At 36.0% G+C, this 16,562-nt stretch overlaps 1 protein-coding gene across 1 annotated transcript; it reads left to right on the forward strand.

The window, feature by feature from the left end:
- The first annotated feature begins 2,825 nt into the window (after positions 1-2,825).
- Positions 2,826-15,476, forward strand: LOC121810026 (mitotic spindle checkpoint protein MAD1-like). Its single transcript, XM_042210905.1, has 16 exons — positions 2,826-3,174; positions 3,605-3,704; positions 4,989-5,149; positions 5,892-6,089; positions 6,168-6,260; positions 6,919-7,032; positions 7,578-7,825; positions 8,149-8,320; positions 9,972-10,082; positions 10,161-10,364; positions 11,196-11,358; positions 12,355-12,445; positions 12,525-12,594; positions 13,741-13,869; positions 14,693-14,731; positions 15,255-15,476. The coding sequence occupies exons 1-16, from the start codon at positions 2,965-2,967 to the stop codon at positions 15,342-15,344; spliced, it is 2,193 nt and encodes a 730-aa protein (XP_042066839.1). The 5' UTR covers positions 2,826-2,964; the 3' UTR covers positions 15,345-15,476.
- Positions 15,477-16,562: the final 1,086 nt, after the last annotated feature.

Here is a 16,562-nt window from a genome sequence, read left to right on the forward strand (position 1 = left end):
TGCAGTTGCCCCTTCGCATCATTAGCAGCAAGTTTATCCCTTGCCCACGGGGTCAACCGACCTTCGGTATGTTGTATTTCTGTCTTTCTATCTGCCCAGCATTCCACTGTTCTCCAAAATGTCAGATCAACCAAAGCTCTAATTGGCAACTCTCTTATACCTCTCAACATGTTGTTGTAGCTCTCTGACATGTTAGTTGAGGGCACCCCCCATCTCAGTTCATCATCGTAACAAAGAGATCAGTTTTCTTTTTTGGCTTTGTTGAGCTCGTGTATCGCAACAAGACTTTCCTCCCGTAGTGCACGTCGCCTTCGCATGTATTTGCGTACTTGAGTTGTGACACCCAATGCCCATATCATGCCTTTCGCTTTAGCTCCCTTACCCTTAAGTTTTGTCAAGATATTTTTCCTCACATGGATCAAACAAAATTTGTGGTGACATATCGACGGCTTTTTCCATTCATCAGAACGCATAGCCTTAAGGATTCCTTTATGCCTATCCGAAATAATGCACACATCCCTTTGGTATTTCACCTCTTGAATTCTGACATGATCCAAAAACCACTCCCAACTGTCGCCAGTTTCTTCATCAACAACAACATATGCAATAGGCAGACATTTCTTGTTAGCATCAACACCACAAGCAACAAGCAGCTTACCTTTAAATCTTCCTCGAAGGTGAGTCCCGTCTATTGTTAAAACTGGTTGGCACTCCTGGAAAGCATATATAGCAGGCCCAAGTGCCCAGAACACGTAATAGAAGACTTTAGTACGACCCTGGCTCAACAACTCATTATGCCTCCACTCAACGATTGTGCCTGGATTCCTATACTGCAGTTCAAGCATGTAGCTTGGCAAATCCCTAAATGACTCCTCCAATCCACCAAATACAATCTCTAAAGCCCTTCTCCGTGCATACCAGCCTTCTTATAACTGATTACCACATGAAATTTGTCATGAACAAAATTTCTTACGGCTGCGGCACTGAGCTCGGCATTTTTTAGCAACTGATGGTGAATACATAAAGCAATCATTGGTGATGAAAAGTTAGCATGTCCTCTATCATTACGATGGCCTTCACAACTATGGCGTCCCCACCACTTCCTAATCTCCCACATATCATCATGGGCCATGTGTGTAACAGAAACTTCCCACCGACATTCATTCACTTTTTCAGTGTTGGTCTCGCTGATAATAGCTGTCCCATCTTCTGTCCGCCCTGCTGGATATTTGCACACGGCATGCCACCTTCTTAATTTGCTCTCAACCACCCTAAATTGCCGGTGTTGCCTCAGACTCCACATAGTAATAGCAGTCTTCACATGCAGCTTGCTATCAAATTTTGTTCCTGCATTAATCTGATATGGGTGTTCTTCATCCTAGTACATGGTACTGCGTTCATTACCAACTTCAGGTACCTCAGAAGGACCACTCGGCAGTCTGCGAAAATATTTCAACCCAGTGTGAACGTATTCTGGAAGTGGTTGTTCACCTTGCACGACGAGTTTATACACTACCTCCTCATCACTAGAGTCAGCACCGGAATCATCACTTAAAATATCATCAGACGATGATGACGACAATGGTGGATCAAGGTCTCCTCGTACAACATAAACATCAGCATGCTCTTGTACAGTCTCTTGAGTATTCAATCCAACATCAGCAGCATCTGCAACATCTGTTTGCTCATTCATACCGCAATCAATGCTCATAGGTTCAAACCTCGTAGATGATCCAACACCATGCTCAACAATTGGTGGGATGAAGGCATTTCCAGCAGGCAAATACTCAATAAATAATTCTATATGCTGAGTAGAATTTAGAGCCGCATTGAACATAAACAACACACTTTCATCACTGTCAACCCCAGTACATACATAACTCGTACCGGTACCCAAGAAACAATGTCTCCATGATATATCGATGGAATGTTGATTTGAATCTATCCTTATCTTAGCATATATCATTGCAACTAATTCAGAGAATGAAACGCACGAATTCAATACGATGGAGGCTCTCGCACGAGGTGGATCATACCCAATGCCCACTTGAGGAAGTTGAACTATTCTACCACCCCAATATAAACTCACGAATACTAACATGATTTCTGCAAAAATATATATACAAACCAACAACAATTAAAGACAATTTTTTTCAATAAACCCTAATTTAGTAAGTTTAAAATAAATTTATCAAAAACCCTAATATTATGCAAATAAATAACAAATACGGGAGCAATGTTGAAAGATTGAAGGAAACTTACCGAAATATGAAGGGAATCGCCAAGAAATCGAGGAAATCGCTGAGTTTTGTCTGCCTCTCTTTCTCTCGCGTATTCTGCCTATTCTTCCTTCATGCTACTGATTTAAGCAAGTTAGAGACGCATGGGCAACATGCGTCTCTCCCTAAGACGCATGAGCCTCATGCGTCGTCTATTAAAATTTTAAAAAAATAAAAGACGTATGAGGGAGATGCATCTCTACCTAAGACGCATGACCCTCATGCGTCGTTAAAAAAATGAAAAAAAGAGAGACGCATGACCCTCATGCGTCTTTATGAAAGACGCATAATCGTCATGCGTCTCATTAAAAGGAGACGCATGAGGGTCATGCGTCTCATTAAAAGAAGACGCATGAGGGTCATGCGTCTCTCCCAAATCCGGAATAAAAAAAAGTTCAGTACACTGAAGGAACGATATCTCTATTCTAGAACAAAAAAAAGAAAAAACCCACGTATTTTTCAAAGACAGAGTTAGTATAATTACTAAAATGCCATGTCGTAAAATTACCTCTTGCAATTTATTTATCCCGAGGAGATTGGCGCCTTCACTTTTGAAACGTTACCTGTTATTGCCTTTTTCGATATTGAAGCCCTAATATTTGCTATCCTTCGGTTTCCCTTCCATCAGATCAAATACAGATAGATGTTTGGAAAATTGAGAAATTGAGCAAGATAACTGAAGAAGATGATGCTCAGAACACCGCCGCCGAGGAAGAGAAGGGCAGAATCTCCGCTGCAGGAAGACAATAACAACAATAACAATACGACTCTCAGCCCCAGTTCCAGTCGGCAGCTGCTGGTTTACGAGGACTTGCCGGTGCCGGAATATTCGCATGACCACTCCATTCCAACAAGCTCCGAGCAGATGCTATGCACCTATCAATGCCGACAGATGGTATACTATTTGTGTCACCTCCTTTTTTCTTTTCCGAGTATTTGGATCATATTGGTTTCTTCCGATTATGCTTTAGTTCTGCTGTGGTTCTGGAAACGAATAATTTATGTTTCTTGATCACATTTAGTGTGTTCTATTGCATAACAGTGGCCTATGTTGCACAATCCATCAACTCATCGTCATATTAATGTATCCGTAATCTGGAAATTTGCTATCATTTTCTAAAGTTTCTCAATGTCGTGAATAACAGTGTTTAAAGTTGGCTAAATTACTTGAGTGCCGGTCTCTTTGTTTGTTCCTATCTGATTGATGTCTTTAGCAATCACATAGTTACACATTTTCATTCAATTTATTTGTTCGATTGAATATGATGCCACTGTTCTAAAGATTTGGTAGCAGTTATTTTGGCTGACTAGACTTGGTCTTGCAGGTGAAATCAGAATTTTTCGATGCTCTTAGCAGTGCAGAAAAACAAGAACATGATTATCAGTCTAAATTTGAAGCACTCAATGAGGGTTTTGAAAAATCTGGTAAGATTGTAGTATGTGCTTATGGTGAAAAGCATTTCTAAGATTTCCTGGATTTTAGATCAGTTTCTTCATGAGCCCCTTCTTGGTATGAGCTATGATTCCAATAAAAAAAATGCCTGAATAGTTATCTACCATCAAACAACTACCTTCACTCACAATAAATTTTGTACCTTACTTCGGTATTACTTCTCAAAAAGGACGCACTACTCTTTGTTTCTGATTAAGCAGAATTTCAAAAAGCCAAATAAACAGCATTTCCTCTTTATTGTTGAGGAATTGCTTAAGGATTGGAATAATAAATACCTTTCATTTTATTTTATCCTTATCTTGCAGATGACCATAGTTAACTCTATAATCAGTTTATGTATGATAGCTACGTGCCATGATCCCAACTTTAAAATAAAAACTACACTTTGAGAATGTCTACCATAAATCTTTCTATAAAACTCATCTTTCAACAGTTCCTTCAGCATTCCCAGAAGGGGTTTTCATCCCTAAAAATCCCAACAAATTGGGTTTTATAGCAAAATGGGTTTTATTACAATGGAGGTGTGTATCTGGCTATCTGGGTAGCCCAATTTATTTATATACATCAATAAATCATACAGTATGTATATATGTTGAAAAAGTTTAGTTATGACCAGTGGGGTCAATAATGTTTTTGGGGTATTATTATAGTAGCGGAAAGTTAAGGGTAGTGAAAATTGGGCTAGTTGCGTATGTGGCACACAAGTGGAGGGGGTGTAGGATATGCTACATCTAAATGTTGTATCTGTATCAAGTGCTGGTTGCTGTTTATTTTTATTTTCTTGGTTTAAATCTTGAATGATATGTAACACTCGATAGTGGTCCTTGAGATTCTTGTTAGGATTAGCAGCTGTTACTTGAAGAACTTTAAATTGTTCTCCTCTCAGTGAGCCTAGAGAAGCTCCAGTTGTTACCTGTCTAAAATGTTCCACGATGGAGTCGTTTGTCACCTCACTTTGCAAGCTTTTTGCCTTTCATAATCTTACATGCAGCATCTCTAACAATATTTCTGAATGACTACCTTATATAGTCTTTCAATCTTGTATTCTTCGATTTCGATGGCTGACATGCATTTTCAAGTAGATAAATCGTGACTGTTAATCACTAATTAGATATTCCATACATTTGTCTATTATTCGGTTATTCGTATGTCTCCTAAGATGTGTATGTTTTTCCTTGTACTTTCTCGCACAATGTCTGGAAGACCATATAATGATGTGAATAGTATCACCCAAAAAAAAACTTTGCTTCTTTCAGAATCAGAGAGAAAGAAATTACGAGATAAATTTTTCAACACCGAGCAGGAACTAGCTGCTACTAGAGGACGTGAACATATATTGCAGGAGCAACTAAGGAAGGAGGTCGATTTTTCTCAAGAACAACTCAGAAAGCAACTACAGGCCTTTAATGAGCTTGAGGTATATAAGTAGTGGAGCATGAACCGTTCAAGGTTCTGAATTTTCATCCTACACAATCAGTTTCTTATTGATGTGTTGTCATACTAGTTTTGCAAATGAAATTTAAGTCAGCCACATAGAAATATAAACTGTATGCATTTCAGGGAAGAGAGTCTGATTATACGTGCATTATGTACTTTTAAGTGGAGTGATCTTTGTTGATGCGAGTTTTTAAGGAGCAGCAATTTTTGTTAATTCTTTGTGAAGTGTCTAGGTGTTTTTAGCTTTACTAGTTCGTAGTTTTTACTTACTTTAGATGTCTTTTTACTATGATTTACTGCTCAAATCAAATGGGATTATCCTATGGTAACTTTTGTCCTGGTTTAAGAGGCCAAGAACTGAAAGCCGTAGAACTTAATCTTGTTAGTAGTCCCATTCGACCCATCTTGCTAATCTAGAGACAATTTTGATGAATTTAATATGCACGATTACTGCCATTTTCTTGCTTAGGCACACTGTGTTAGTACTTGGTACACTGGCTAGTTTTAATATGTATATGATCTGTTCCAAATTCTTGTTCATTTTCCATATTAGGTTGCTTTCAATTTGCTCTTTAGAACAAATTATGTACATGTCTGCCTGTTGACACATGGTGACTGCAGAGGGTTGATTTTTGTTACTATTCATTTAGTACTTTTAAACACCGACACTTTGTTTCTCTGGTCGTGTTTTTTTAATCATTATTTCATGTATGGTTTTGTAGATAAAGTTTCAGAATGAGACGCGCCTGCGCAAAAATGCTGAGTCATCAGCTGCTAAAGCGGAAGAAAGAGCACAAATATTAGAGGAGAAGCTAAATACTCTATCAGAAAGCATAGATAGGGAAAAGGGTCGTCTTCAAAATGAGCTTGCTCAAATGAGAAGTGACACAACGCTGTCTGTTTCTAGAATAAGTGCTGATGTCAGTAATCTAGTTTTGTTATTTGTTAAAAGGTAATCATGGTGATTTTTTTATATACTTCAGCATCTTTTTGCGCAGCTTGAAAGAATGGAATGCAGAGCCAAAAATGCCGAGAAAGAGTCGGAATTACTGAAAGTACAGTTAGAAGGACTGAAAGAGCAACTTGATAAGGTAACTATTTTATTGTTTCACTTATATGTAGTTTATGCACTTCTTAGTAGGAGTATTATTTTAGTTTCATGAGGTTGTATAATCTTAAGTTTCTTACTTAAGATTACATTCTGTAGTTTGAGAAAGTAGGAATATATTATGTATTTCTTGAGAAAAGGGCTAAGTTTAAAAACACTGTGTGTTTCCTTATTTAGCAAATGGCAAAAATTTAGCAAAGGTTCTGATTTTTTTTCTCTCTGGGATGTTGATGTTCTGAAAGCATGTCAAAATGCAGACTGCATCAGGTTGCAACTTGCAAATACACATAACATGAAGGTCTAGTGGTCTACATTAGTCATATTTCTTAGTTCAATATTGCACCAGACCGATTGGTACAAACTTAAGGTAAAACTGTTCATGCAGCAACTTGCAATAAGACATTACACGGAGGTCTAGTGGTAAAATTGCATTCTTTCTTTTGTTCAATATAACTTCTTTGCTTACTAGACCTATAGATGTTCATGCAGCATCTTTCTGTGATGTCATACCTCATGCTAAAAATTGGGATGCAAATATCCTCTTAAATAATTGCCATTATCATCATATAGCCTATTTTTAGTTCCATCGTTTCATAAATCCATATCCGCTGTATATCTGACAATTTTAGAATGACTGCCAGTCAATGCAGGAGAAATTTGAGTTGCAGAAAAAATTGTCAACAGAATCTTTTGAAGCTCCTTCGAAAGACAATAGTTTGTTGGTGCAACATTTGCAAGAAGAACTGAGGAACTATGTAAGTATTCTATTCCTCACTATTAGGTATTAGTGCATTTAACTAGTCTAAATATAGAAACGACCATGCTATTTGGTTTAAAGAACTAAAATACGAGAGAAGAAAATTAGATCTGATCAGGGTGAGAAACACAACCTTTTGTGTACAAACTATGATATTGGTGTTTGTTTAGCAGCCCTAAGAGACCCGCAGCAGTAGCTTATAATAAACCTGTGTCACTAATCCAGATTGATGAAGTGATAGGTTTTGTTAGATTGCTTCCTACAACATGTTTGGCTGTAGCCTCAAACTAGGAATTCATATTGATGACATGGTGGGTAGTATTGGGTGGCTTGTTTTCATTCTCTCATGGTTATTCTCTAAGCATCTGTCAATATTTTTCAGTATTAGAAAATTAGCATAAAACTTGTGTGTTATAAGGAGCAACTTTACCCCAAGTGATTGTTCTCCTGCATGCAATGTGTAGTGAACTGAGATATCCAATTTAATGTTTCCTTTTTCAAGTGTATTATGTCCATAATCGACCGATCTCATTATATCAATAGGAGTCTGAAGTTTGTGAAGCTAGAAAGATAAAAGCTTCTCAGGAAGACATAGAATTATTGAAAGAAAAGTTGCATGAAGAAAAGAGCCGCAAGGAGAGGGCAGAGTTGGAACTACTAAAGTTATCCGACCTCAAGTCAAACATGAAGAATCTGGAGGATGAGGTGTCCACATGGAAATCAGTGATTAAGGAACTTCCTGGTGTGTCATCTGTAGATGATATACCTTCTGAATTTGCAGCTTTACAGAAGTATGTATCTTAGTCATGTTGTGCTTCTCTTTCTATTATCTAGAGTTGCAGTATTATACAATTGCTCGATTGATCTTGTCTTGCGAGGTACTCATGCTTATTAGATTTGCATAATGCTGCATATTGCTAAGATAGAAATCATGCATAAAACTGTTTCAGAGGAAAACCGTATTTGCTTCATATTGCACTTTTCTACAGGAAGTGATGTAACTTTCCTGTTTATGATGTTTACGAGCTCACAAATACTGAGTGTCAGACTTAGGCTTCAGATCCTATTCCTCTCTTTATGAGGATCTCTGACCACTTTTATTAATCTCACATAGGAAGGTGGTCGATAGCATGAAGAATGAAAGTGAGACCCGGGAAAAGGTCATAGAATTTCAGGTGGCCCTTGATAAGGCTATTCTTGACAAACAAAATGCAGAAACTGAGGCTGCCATGGTGAAAGAGAAGGCAGAGTCATATAAAGCAGAAATCAAAAGGCTGGAACTGATGGTATGCAAATAGAAGTCCATGTCCTTTTTCTCCAGTATAACTATAATGATTTAGAAGTTGAAAATGATTGTGGTGTGATTATCTTCAACTCTTTTAGTACTCCCTCCTTCCTGCCTATAGTGAGGCGCTCCTTTTGGTTACAGGATTTTAGAAAGTGTTCTTTAGTGGTTAAATAAAGAGAGAATAAAGTATGAGAGATAAAAAAAGTAGGAGAGAAAATAAAGTAAGAGAAATAAAAGAGTGTTGGTTTTTTGCCAAAAAAAAGGAAATGCATCAGTTTAGTTGGGACGACCCAAAAAGTAATACGAATCACTTGTGGTGGGTCGGAGGCAGTGTTGTTAAAATCGCGCCCCGAGAGCGCTTGGGTCGCGGGTCGCAAGGGTCGAGACCGACGTCGCCCCATTGTGGGTGGGTGGGTCGAGATTCAGGGGTCGCCGTCGGGGCGGCTGGGTCGAGCGGCTGGGGCGAGCGACTGGAAGAAGAAGATCCTCGGCCATGGCTGCTCAGAAGAAGATCCTCGGCCATGGGAATGAAGAGAGAAGAAGGGGGGTTACCGAGACAAGAAATTTTAAAAGTAAAGTAGGCAGAAGCTATAGCTAGGGCTTCTAGGACCTATAAAAGTTAATAATCATTTTCTTCCACCTTCATTTTTTAATATTAGTATTAATATTGGTTGTCAAGATTCTCTATTCTTTAAATATGATTAGTTCCTATTTAAATAAAAAAATACCTTTAATTACCAATCAAAATTACATTCAAATCTAATTAAATATATTGTGATGTTCTAATTAAATTAAATATATGTTCATTTTTATTTAACTATATAACTAATTTCTTAGAGAATTGCAGCTGCGCTTTATCTATTTGTTTAATTTAAAATTGCATTTTATAAATTACTATATTAATTTGAGAATTATAATTAAATTTATTAATTTTGCATCTAAATAGTTATAAATTTAGGTTTTAATTTGTAATTTATGATTTTTTGAATATGAGTGGAGATTTATTGATTTTCATTATTTATTATTATTATTATTATTATTATTATTATTATTATTATTATTGTTATCTAAAGTCTCTAAAAGATATTAATTTAAGACAATTGTTTCAATTATTTATTGTGTTATGACTTATGAATTGTTTTGATATTTTGATCATTTCTATTTTCCATTTTATCTATATTCACATGAATTGCATCTACATTTATATTATTTGATATATTATAAACATTAGAGCAATATATTTATTTTATTTAATATTAAAAGGCAAAAAAATTAACCTAGCTTTGTGGGTCTCTCGACCCCATCGACTCGTCGACCCGCGACCCGAATTTTCACCTCATCGACCCGATGCGCCCCGCGACCCTAACAACACTGGTCGGAGGGAGTACTTGATTCCTCTTGGAAAACTTATTACTTGTAGTAAGAAATCTCGATGAAAATTTGTCAGTTTATCAACTTACAAGTTCATCCTATCACCATAAAGCGAACTTGTTTAGACAAACTATCACTGAAATCGACAGTTATCAAAAGTAACATGTTAACAAAGCGAACTAATTTGTATATGCTTGATGGAGTTTGTTTGATCTTTCTTGCTCTGAATGCTCCTTCTTCTCTTGTAGTCATTTTAATGTTTTAACTTTATTATTTAGCTAGGTTTGATTACAGAGGAAAGAGACCGCTTGAAAGATGTTATTAAGGAATTAAAAGAGCATAAGGATCTTGAAGGTGGATCTGGATTGGTCAGTGGAACTATATTCCAGGTAAGAGATACCGAGATTCGCATGCTTACAGTTCTTTTATGACCTTTCTGCATTCTTATTCAACTTTCATGTGGACAGGAGCTTGAAATATCTCTGGACAAGAAGGAAAACTATGTCAGGCAACTAGAAAATAGCTTATCAGAAATAAAGGAGAGTAATAGTCGACAGCATAATGAGATAATGTTGCTCAATGAAAGGTTAACTAATGAAGCAAGACGAGTAAAGATGTTAGAGCGTGAAGGTGATCGCCTACGTTCCGAGATATCTTTATTGGAGTCTAAGGTTTGTGTTCAAGGCAAATATACTTTGCGTGATGGGTGACATTCTGGTTTGCCTTTGCGAGCTGTTAGCAAATTTGAGTGCTTATCAAATTCATTATTATTAAAATAGTTTCAAAAGATTTTTACATGTGCCACGAAGGTATAAATTTACGAGGTGAAAAATCAATCTTTTTTTGGGTAATTGCAATATAAAATTTAAAGATGATGCCGCTCTGGACTCTAACTTGAGACCTTTGTTCCTTAGATATTAACCATTGTAATGCTAGGCCACATACTCACAAAATCACATCTGCTGAACCTAGAAATTCATAGATCATTATACTAACATCGTGAAATATTAGCTGAATGTTCTCTTACAACACAATCGAATTGGAAACTCAAAATTTTTTGTTTGCATGGTGAAGCCCTCTTATTAACCTGAAATTTTACGTGTTCATTTTATACTGAGATCTCCTTGTCATTGTAATTGTATTAACTCAATAGTTACATAACTATAACATTTCATATGTTTTGCCAGTTATTCATGCTTAGTGGATATTCAAGTGTCACATAATTGATGAATATAGAAAGCATGTTTCCTAATATTCTGTGTTGAAGTTATAGCTTTCGCCCCACTGGTTTGCTGATATTTATACTGATATATCTGGTAAAGTCTGTGTTCACTTTTGTAGGATCCTATTAAAAAAAAATAGAAATATAATATGGGCAAGTAGTATGATTTGTTCTTCTGAGTAGATGCAAAGAAGCAATACGCCATCTATTTAATTACAGACAGCTTGCAAAGTGTGCAATTTCCCCCTGTAGTGAGTGTCATCTTGTACTTTGTTTGCAGCTGGGACATGGAGATTTTTCTTCTGCCAATACAAAGGTCCTCCGGATGGTTAACACCCTGGCTGTTGAGACCGAGGCAAAACAAACAATAGAGGCTCTGCAAAATGAGCTGCAAAAGACAAAAGAAAAGTTACTGGCTGTAGAAGAACTTAAAAAACAGTCATGTGAGCAACGACACTCATTAAATGTGAATATATGATATATTATTCCTTTCTGCATAACAATGACCTCATAAGGCCACAAACCCACAGACACACAGGCACATGCACACAATGAAAGCACAATACACACACACACATCCACATGCCACACAATGAGACATACAAACACGCTACACACCCTTATATTGTATTTGTTGCATTTGATGGTAAAAGACATATTTGCTGACTCTTAAATTAATCCTCATCACTTTACTTTAAGAGTGTATTGACTTTTATTATTATTATTAGTATTATAATTCTGAAGCTTGGCTTTATATATGCAACCAAAACCTGAAAACCAGCTTTAGTCGAGCTGACAATGGATATATTCGTGCAGCTCCACTTTATAAAAATAATTGGATCAATATATTACTAATCTTTAAAACTTGATATGAGCTCAAACTGAACCCCGTAGCCAGTAAAACAAAAGGATATAGTCTAGTTTGGTTCATTATTTTAACGAGTTGGGCTGATCTTTTGAGTATCAATAGTTTGTCTTGTTTTTAGTCCTAATATATGAAGCAGGCATAAGATCTGTAGGTTCTTCTCATAAATGGCTCACATAATCTTCTGATCATGGCTCAACAGTGAAGGGTTATCATAAGCTCTATCTACTAATTTTTATCACTGTATGATCTGATTCAAAGCCTTATACTATGAAGAACTTGAACATGTTTGTGATAGTAATATACTCCCTCCCTCCACAACCTTTTTGCCACCTTTTGACTGGCATGGATTTTAATAATTTGGTTGACATAGTTGGTAGGATGTGTTATGAATGGAATAAAGGTCCTACTTTTTAGTGATTTTAAAAGGTTACTATATATGTATGTGGCAAATACATTGTGTACTGACTGGAGAGGAGATTGTGGCAAAAAAGGCTGTGAACGGAAGGAGTGGCATTTTTTATTTTCTTTTTCACGTGACACTTATGGTACTTCAATTTTCTCATGTTAATAGCTGATGCTGGCACCCATGTTGACTCCTATGTTGCTGGGAAGATTAAGCAGTTGAAAGAGCAGATTGCAACACTTGAAAAACGTGAGGAGAGGTGAGCGAGCAATTTCTAAGTTTTTATACTATTTTCCTTGTTATAGCTGGTAATAATCTAGGTGGTGAATAATAAACAGGTACAAGACAGTCTTTGCGGAAAGAATCTCTGTTTTCAGAAGGGCATGTTGTGAACTTTTTGGTTACAAGGTATTCCAATCCAAATCTATTTTGTAAGTTATGGTTGGTTATGCTTGAATTGAACAAACTTTCTTTCAAACAACAATTCAGATTCCTCACTAGAGTATACAAATCAATTTTCATGCATTTTACTAAAACGGGAAGGATAAAATAGGAAGAATGGTCAAATATTTCACATTTCCAACTACATTTAATGTTTTCTAGTATGTTTGATAGATTTTGGTTGCACATCTTAACTACAATGGAGCTAATGCCATGGATGGAGTACAAACTAAATATAATAGTTAAACTAATAGTGTGTTTAATTGTTTAAAGATTTGACCGATTGTGTTAATTCCATTTATTGTAGCATTTCAAAGAACAGATTTCTATGATTGGTCTTCTCATCCCCCCTCTTTCCTCTTTGTTAAGAGATGACACCATATATAATTATAGGTGTTAACAAGTTATACTAGATTCAAACCAACCACAACTGGAAATTGGTACTAAAAGCAAATGATAATAATTACTCTTGTGGAGAAAGGAATGAGCTGAGAGTAATAAATATAATGGATATAGCGTATTCCCATGTTTTTAAAGTTAGAATGTATTTGAAATGTTGCATTTTAAAGAACAATATTGGTTGCATATAGCTGTATACTAATTTTGATTAGAGTTTTACATTTTTTGCTATTTAAAGAACTAGCTAGAAGGTGAAAATTTGAGAAAATCCTACCACAAGCATGAACACTACCTTAGTGTTTTCTTATTCTTACTTTTAGAAAATCAATCGTGGTTTTCCATTTCCCCTGTGTGGTGACTCAAACCCCCAACCTAATAGTTGAAGGGGAAGTGTCTTACCAATTGAGCGGTGCTTTGTCCTTGACTACCTTAGTTAATATTCATGGTTTAGTTTTAAGAAAGTTTAATGTTTGATTGAGTTTTTATGTTATTTGACTTTGGAATTGGACTTGACTCGGAGTTTCATGCCACTCACAAATTCCAGTGATGCCATAAGTTATTCTCTGATTTTAAGCTTGCTATCACTTTGTTTTCATCGGAAAGATTTTGGATTGACTAACAGGCATTGTGTGGCTTTAATTTCTTGCAGTAGTTCATTTCTAGTATTAATATTCTGAAATTCCATAATCTTGTTATCTTTTCAATGCGATTCAGATTGTGATGGACGATCACCAACGGCCAGATGGAATTCCAGTCACACGATTTACTCTGCATTCGATCTATGCACTGAGTGATGACGAGAAGCTTCAATTCGAATATGAATCAGGGAACACAAATATTGTGGTAAGCTGGCACTATTATTTCTTTTTGTGTGGTTGAGGACTTGAGGTGAAGTGGTAGTAGTTTGCCTAAGGTCTGAATAAAATGGATGTACTATGAAAATCAAAGTTTTCATTTCTCTTTTGCTTAATACTTACATGTATGCATTTTTACTGAATACACTTGACCCTCTCTTAGAAGGCACTTGACCCTCTCTTAGAAGGATGCTTCCCAAGAAATCCCTACATGGTTGTTTATTAAAATGCATCCATAATTTAAGTTAATGAACCAGGACAGAATGTAGGTTCTTAAGTCAATGATTATATTGGAGCCTAGCAATTCTACCTTAGAAAGTTTTAAGTATATTCTCAGTATGGGCTAGACTTTTTAGACTATAGAAGAGTAAATGCGATACATGTTGAATATTGTGGAGGGAATTAACAAATAGAAAAATTGTCATATATTTAAGGAAAAAGGTAGTGTTATTATAGCTTGCATGTGAGGATTTATTTTAAACACTTTTAGGAAGGATTTACTTATATTTGATAAGTTGTTCTTTTAACGGTGTGTCGAATAGTATAATAAACAAAAGTCCCTTAAATCACAGTAAAAAGCAGGGAAAGTAGTAGAATTTAAAAAAAATGCTTGCAGGAGTTCTTTTTTGGTTAGCAACTTTCCTGAAGAAGATATAATTTGACCTTTTGATTTTGGAATTATAAGAACACTTATTATGTCCAAATAACCGGACAGATAAGATTAAAGTAACTAGTACATACTACTATACCATTCAACTTGAATTAATTTGTGTTTATATCATTTTCTTTCCTTGGTGATTTGTTTATCTCAGGTGAATGCGTATACTTCACAACCTGAGATATCTCGACAGGTTTGATCTGAATATCCTTTGGACCTTTTTTTCTCTATATTTCGAAATCCTAAAGACACAGTCTCTGATTCATGCCGACTTTTTTTAGTCAGTTTAATTTATAATTTCATAAATAACCTGATGGAAGTTTTGAGCCACATTGATAACTATCCAATATAATTTTTCAGTCATTCCAAACTGAAGCATGGTTGAGTAATTAACAAATTTTATGCTTATTCTAAGCAAATGTAGTGTGGCCATTATTGTTTTGGTACATCTATTGTTATAGGATTTCATTCACCAGACATTTGACATTTTCTGCTTTTTTTCATCTTTCATAATTTTGTGACAACACTAGTCTTGGGACTGAAGTAGATAAGCACCAAACAATTTGAAGGCCTTATTCTCCTAAAATGACCTGCAATGTAGATAAATAAATCACTACGTGCTTAGGGATCTATTCAATTCATTTTTATTTTTGTAGTACTTTTTATTTTGTTTATGTCTTTAGTGAACATTTTTTCTTAAATGATGTGCTTTGTAGGTTGATATATTTATCCGGAAGATGAATTCAATTCCTGCCTTCACGGCTAATCTGACCGTGGAATCTTTCAATAAGCGTACTCTATCATGAAATGTGGCAGCACAGCAGTATTGATTTTCACTTTGTTTGTGATTACTCTCTTAATGTAAGATTTTGGTTTGTGTTGGGATGAATCAACTTGTACTCTCTCTTCTATGGAATGAGGAATTATTTGTCACATAATTTCATCTCTTATGGCATTTATCATCATCTCTCCTGATTCTTTTCAATTAGTATGCCTTATAGTATTATCTAGAAAGGAAGAACTCAAACTGAAATCATGTCTTGTAGTTGAAAATGCATTGTATGTTTGAAAGTAGGATAAACTCCTTTATTTCAGTTCATATTAGGTTAGACTAGGTGCGAATAGGCCGATTCAAGCTTTCCAGTGAGGCAATTGTGATAGGGGTAGATTGAAGGTGGGTATGGTTAAAAAAGCAGGTCTTCCACCAACCTAAACCTTGCATCAAGTGGGATCTCTATATTTACAGATTAAGTTTCAAAACTTGAGATAATTCTTGTGTCATGGAGTTTGGAAATGTTTAGATGAGTAACTAATGGTGTAGCTTTCGGTGGCCTAATTTTTAGACCTAATGGCGTAGCTTTCAGCGACCTAATGGCGTAACTTTTGGGCATGGATGGCAAGCCACAAATTCTGGTAGAAGAATGAGGTATGAATTTTGGTAGAGTTTGAGGTCCAACAAAGCATGATGCAGTGGGAAACATAAAGCCATTGGAGAAGGTCCTTTGTTTGCTCTCACTGCATTTTGGAACAGCATTGGATTCCTCTAAACTCCTCCACTGTGACTATGGTAGTAATGTCTTTCATTTTCACCCCAGTGCACAATATCATCATATGCCATTCAATTAATTTGAAATTGAGGCTGTTATTTGGTTTACAATTGTGGATTCGTCAGCTTATCTTAATTACTCCCTCCGTTCTGCTGCAGTGGGGGCGTTAATTTTCGGTACGCGATTTAAGAAAAATTGTGTTAAGTGAGTTAAGCAAATGAAGAAAAAAGTAGGATAAGAAAAAATAGAGAGAATAAAGTAAGTGGGAAGAAATGTGTTGATTATTACCAAAACGAGAAATTACTCCACTATTATAGAACGTACTAAAATGACAAAATGACTCCACTGTTGTGGAACAAAGGTAGTAGGTGACAAGAACTAAAAACATCGTACATGTGCGGTTTGGCATCTTGGAATGGATCTTACCTTGATGAGAGAGATGATATTTGGTGAAATCTCGAATACACATACTCTGAA

The sequence above is a fragment of the Salvia splendens genome, chromosome 6 (assembly GCF_004379255.2).
Source record: "Salvia splendens isolate huo1 chromosome 6, SspV2, whole genome shotgun sequence".
Lineage (NCBI taxonomy): Eukaryota > Viridiplantae > Streptophyta > Magnoliopsida > Lamiales > Lamiaceae > Salvia > Salvia splendens.